This window comes from Danio rerio, chromosome 3 (genome assembly GCF_052040795.2).
Source record: "Danio rerio strain M-AB ecotype USA chromosome 3, GRCz13ab, whole genome shotgun sequence".
Lineage (NCBI taxonomy): Eukaryota > Metazoa > Chordata > Actinopteri > Cypriniformes > Danionidae > Danio > Danio rerio.
In genome coordinates this window covers 17,854,329-17,860,373 of record NC_141023.1, presented here as the reverse complement: position 1 = coordinate 17,860,373, position 6,045 = coordinate 17,854,329, and the positions used below count along the sequence as shown (strand labels likewise).

The 6,045-nt window shown below is 35.9% G+C and overlaps 1 protein-coding gene across 32 annotated transcripts in view; it reads left to right on the top strand.

Annotated features, from left to right (window-relative positions):
* Window positions 1-2,437: 2,437 nt before the first annotated feature.
* spag9a (sperm associated antigen 9a) overlaps window positions 2,438-6,045 on the top strand; it is a 70,577-nt gene continuing 66,969 nt past the window's right edge. For 31 of the 32 annotated variants that reach the window (XM_087242830.1, XM_087242829.1, XM_087242828.1 and 28 more), the window contains exon 1: window positions 2,438-2,934. In XM_087242830.1, coding sequence (XP_087098956.1) covers window positions 2,635-2,934 — 300 coding nt within the window. In that variant the 5' untranslated portion in view covers window positions 2,438-2,634. The remainder of the gene's footprint in view (window positions 2,935-6,045) is intronic. The other variant, NM_001320288.1, reaches the window with a different exon arrangement.

Below are 6,045 nucleotides of genomic sequence, written 5' to 3'. Positions count from 1 at the left end.
AAAAGAAACCGTTCAACAGTCTAATCTTTAAAATAATGTTAATATTATCTCTTGGTAATTATAGTTTTAGAATCTTCATGAATTATAAATATGGAAAAGAAATGAATGTTTCAAATAACTTGAGTGAAAATATAAGTGAAATTATGGTCTGTCGTTCAGCATAATTACTATATTACAGTAAAATGAACTGTTTCTGATGTATTTACTCATATAAAATGAAGTATTAATTTTGATTTGACTTTAAATTTTTCTAAACTTCATGCAGGCAGGAGGGTAAAACCTAGCAGTTTAAAAGATGTCCTCAAAGGAAGAAGGTTTAAAATTACAATTATCAAATATAAATTTCATAAATATAGATATAAATCTTGTAAATGCAAAAGTTACATCTTCATTTTTATAATTATTATTTGAATACGCTATTCATTGACGTATTTCACACTGATTATTTCATTTAAAAATTCACGTGATTTAGGCACGAGTAAACATTTTGACTAATGCCAATATTCGGATAAAATTAAGATAATGTCAATTTCAACACTTACAACTATTTATTTTAGAGATCAATCACAAAACAAAAAAATGTAAAAACAATTAAATTTTAAAACAAGTTAAATTAGCTAAAGGTTATATATATAATACACACACACTCACCGGCCACTTTATTAGGTACACCTGTCTAACTGCTCGTTAACGTAAATTTCTAATCAGCCAATTACACTGCAGCAAATCAATGCCTTTAGGCATATAGACATGGTCAAGAGGATCTGCTGCAGTTCAAACTGAGCATCAGAATGGGGAAGAAAGGTGATTTAAGTGACTTTGTACATGGCATGGTTTTTGGTGCCAGATGGGCTGGTCTGAGTAATTTAGAAACTGCTGATCTACTGGGATTTTCACACACAATCATCTCTAGGGTTTAAAGAGAATGGTCTCAAAAAGAAAATACCCAGTGAGCTGCAGTTCTGTGGGCGCAAATGCCGTGTTGATGTCAGAGGAGAATAATTAGTCTGGTTCAAGCTGATAGAAAGGCAACAGACACTCAAACAACCACTCGTTACAATCGAGAAATGCAGGAGAGCATCTCTAAACACACAACATGTCCTACCTTGAGGCAGATGGGCTACAGCAGCAGAAGACCACACAGGGTGCCACTCCTGTAAGCTAAGAACAGAAAACTGACACTGCAATTCACAAGAGCTCACCAAAATTAGAAGATTGGAAAAACATTGCCTGGTCTGATGAGTCTCAATTTCTGCTGCAACATTCAAATGGTAGGGTCAGAATTTGGCGTCACCAACATGAAAGCATGGATTCATCCTGCCTTATATCAATACTTCAGACTGGTGCTGGTGGTGTAATGGTGTCGGGGATATTTTCTTGGCAAACTTTGGGCCCATTAGTACCAATTGAGCATTGTGTCAACGCCACAGCCTACCTGAGTTGTTGCTGACCATGTCCATCCCTTTATGACCACAGTGTATCCATCTTCTGATGGCTACTTCCAGCAGGATAATGCTCCATGTCATAAAGCACGAATCATCTCAGACTGGTTTCTTGAACATGACAATGAGTTTACTGTACTGAAATCGCCTCCACAGTCACCAGAACTCAATCCAATAGAGCACCTTTGGGATGTGGTGGGACAGGAGATTTTCATCTTGTATCGTAAATGTTTACGATTGTTTTTTTATAGATATTACACAAAATTATGCACAAAAAATACCATCAACAGACATAGCACACAGTGTTTGTACTTTGTCATTTTAAAGATTATCAGAAGAATAAAAACATTTGTTGTAATATTTTATACATATTTCAGATTTTGGGGTGACGCAGTGGTGCAGTAGGTAGTGCTGTCGCCTCACAGCAAGAAGGTCGCTGGTTCAAGCCTCGGCTGGGTCAGTTGGCGTTTATGTGTGGAGTTTGCATGTTCTCCCTGCGTTTGCGTGGGTTTCCTCCACAAGTCCAAAGACATGCAGTACAGATGAATTGGGTAGGCCAAATTGTCCGTAGTGTATGAGTGTAAAAATGTTTCCCAGAGATGGGTTGCAGCTGAGAGGGCATCCACTGCGTAAAACATTTGCTGGATAAGTTGGCGGTTCACACCGCTGTGGCGACCCCAGATTAATAAAGGTACTAAACAGAAAAGAAAATGAATAAATCTCAGCTTTTTTATTTTATTATTATTATTATTATTTTGCTAATAAACATGTGAACACAATATGCCAACACTACATTACAAATAGAGGAAAACAGCCAGGGGAATAAAAACTAATTCAAATGAAGACAAAACATGTTGTGATGCTACAGTTTACTTTTCAATTAGCAATTTACAGCTAACATGAGAGGTCCTGTGTTTTACGACGATTTTTAAGCGTGTTACGGTACCGAGCGTGACGTCACCGCGCGATTGTCTGGTCAACAACTCAGCTGCTGTGGGGCGACCGCGGGAAAAGATTCCACGTAACACATCGGCCGGTTCCAGGGAGGGACTCCGGGACTCTCTTTTTCGGCATCACCGTGGCTGTGTTTTCGGGGAACATAACGGGAACACGTCTCCGAAAACACGCCGAGACTCGTCTGTCCGGAATAAAGCGGAGGAGGTTTTTCTAAATCTAGGACAGAAGGGGGAAAATGGAGCTGGATGACGGAGTTGTGTACCAGGACGACCCGGGGACATCGGCGGTGATGTCGGAGCGGATCTCGGGCCTGGCCAACTCCATCTACCGCGAGTTCGAGAGACTCATCCGCAAATACGACGAGGACGTGGTGAAGGAGCTGATGCCGCTGGTGGTGGCGGTGCTGGAGAACCTGGACACGGTGTTCGCCGAAAACCAGGAGCACGAAGTGGAGCTCGAGCTGCTGAAGGAGGACAACGAGCAGCTCGTCACTCAGTACGAGCGCGAGAAAGCGCTGAGGAAACACACGGAGGAGGTGAGCTTTAAGATTTATCATCTTCATCATCAGGGGCAGAGCTGCTTTGTTTTGTTGCAGCAGACATGATCGTATGATGCACGTGCGTGAATGGCTTTGTCATCATCATCACCATCATCATCATCATCATCATCATGCCTGCCCTTTGATGATCAATCGGGCCCTGGGTAGATATAAATGCATTTAAGCATCCTCAGTGCGGCAGGCAGTCTTATGTCTTTCGATGATGTTTGTTTGCCCCTTGTCAAATGCTTCAACTTGCTTGCATTTAAAGGCTGCAGATTGTAAACAAGCACAAATACAGCAAGCCTGTTTCTTGTTTCAGCATGTAAACTACATGAGAGTCATGTGGGACAGTAAGTTGTCACAGTGGCTAACTGTAAGGTTTTATATAGAGGTAAAGTTGGCTTTATATTCGGATATTCAGACATTCTCCTTAATAATATAATTTCAGAAAAGTATTCTTCGCAAATTCTAAATAGGAAAATCATATCATCAGCCAATGATTATCAAAGTACGGTATGGTTTTGTTTACAGTCAATTTCGAGAGTTCACACTTACCGTAGCTGATGATTGATTATAAGCAAGTTTGGCATGCTGACCCAGGAGAGAGCCCTGGGCTTCCTCCCGTTTGTAGGGCAAGAGGGGAGCTTTGAGCTCAGAACTGTAGGATATGCATCTGTGGAAAAAAAAATCTTTTTAATAAATGTATGTATGATTACATTTTTTTAAACAAGAACAAAATGGAAAATAAAACAAATAATAATGCAAATAAATAACAGTACAAAATTGTAATTCAGAAACAAAGACCAAAGTTCAACCCACATATTGTACAATAAACAATATATGTAGTAGGTAAAAATTCAGGCAAGTAAAGAGTGGCAGCATGATGCATATAGTAATAAAGGTATAAATAGTGAAAAAAGGATAAAATTATTTGGTTGGAGGGGGGGTTAATTAATAATTATTAATTAAAAAAAATTAAATAAAAATGATCTGGGTAGATTAAAAAATCTGACATGAAATTTTACTTCATTAAACGGAGCATTTGATGAAACAGTCTCCTGATATGCATGATTATTAAGCAGTTTTTCATTTGAATCGCTGTGTAGTATTAATTTTCGCTGTGTCGCTGGTTTTGAATGACATATTCAACCTTTCTTTGTTGGTAACGTGCATGAGTTAATTGTTTAACGCGACTTTAATCTGTTTTAGAAATAAGATTACAGTGTATTGTACAGTTCTGGCCGTGTGTAAGCCTGAGTTTGGACAGATTAATGCTGCTCAGTGGCTTTGTGTGTGGCTGATATACAGTGACGGATGCTTAACTGGGATTATGAGCAATATGCCTGAAACATTCAACTATCAAAACATAAGTGAGCATTGAGCTGCATTAATCTCTCTATTTGTGTGTGTGTGTGTGTGTGTGTGTGTGTGTGTGTGTGTGTGTGTGTGTGTGTGTGTGTGTGTGTGTGTGTGTGTGTGTGTGTGTGTGATCTGCTGTCATCTCATTCTGACAGACTGTGTGTGACAGACTTCTGCGGTCATTATTCACTGCTCAACATTGATCTACTACTCACATTTCAGATCATTGATAAACTAGAGAAACTTTTAAGATGGTTTAAGGTGACTGTTTCAGACCTGATGCGTTAAACTTTTATGCTGTGTTAAATAATATATTGAAAATTAATTACTGCCTTATTGTATTTTAGAATTTTATTTTTTATATTATAAAAATAGCATAGCTTTTATTAATATGGTGAAGTTAGTTTTATAATTTCTTTATTCTTTTTTTGTCGTCAGTTTTGTCATTTGCATTTTTTAAAATATTCTATTAAGTGTTTTCAGGTTTTAGATTATTTTATTTAAGCTTTATTTTATTTTATTTACATTTGCTTTATTTTATATAAGCCTTATTTGTTTAAGCTTTATTTTATTTTTATTTTATTTTTATTAAAAATTTATTTTATTTGATTATTTGAAAATGTATTTATTATTAATTAAGCCTTATTTTATTATTTTTACATTTATTTTTTATTTTATTTAAGCCTTATTTTAATTTACTTTATTTGATCTAGTTTAAGCCTTATTTTATTTTAATTTACTTATTTTTATTTAAGCCTTATTTTATTTCATTTTATTTTATTTTAATTTATTTTGTTTTATTTTGTTATGTTATTTTATGATTTTAAAATTTATTTTATTTTATTTAAGCCTTATTTTATTTTAACAAGTTAATATTTATCATTTAGCATAGTTAATCTTAACTTGATGTATTAAAATGACTAATAGTTAACCAAAATAAATAATAAAATCTGCATAGACATTAAATAATTGAATATATTTTAAGTCTTTTCCCAAGAAAGAGTTTTTCATCTTCATTTAAGTTCATAAGATAACTAAAACGCTGTGGCACAGTTGGTAGTGCTGTTGCCTCACAGCAAGAAGGTCGCTGGTTCGAGCGTCGGTTGGGTCAGTTTTTGTTTCTGTGTGGAGTTTGCATGTTCTCCCTGTGTTCGTGTGGGTTTCCTCTGGGTACTCCGGTTTCCCCCACAGGTCAAAGACATGTGGCATAGGCAAATTGAGTAGGCTAAATTTTCTTTAGTGTATGTGTGTAAATGAGTGTGTATGGATGTTTCCCAGAGATGGGTTGCAGCTGAAAGGGCATTTGCTGCGTAAAACATGTGCTGGATAAGTTGGCGATTCATTCTGCTATGGCAATCCCAGAATAATAAAGGGACTAAGCCGAAAAAGAAAATGAATGAATGAATTTAGAAATGAATAAAACTAAATGACACTAAAATGAAACCAATGCCAGCAGTGTGTTTGGTTTAATTTCCACCTATTTTTGTAATATATGTTCTGTGCAGATACAATTTTTTTAGCTTTATTTCAATTAGTTGTTATAATTTTAGTTTGTTTATACTTGTTTATTATTATCTCCATAATGGATGTCAAATCAATATGAGATCAAAGTTTAAATTAATATATAGCCTTATCTAAAAATATTTGAGTCCATATATATTTATATTTGGACAGCATATTGTGTGATAATAATGCAGTAGAGTTTAATTTGATGAACTTACTTGCGTCACAGAATATTCACAGTTA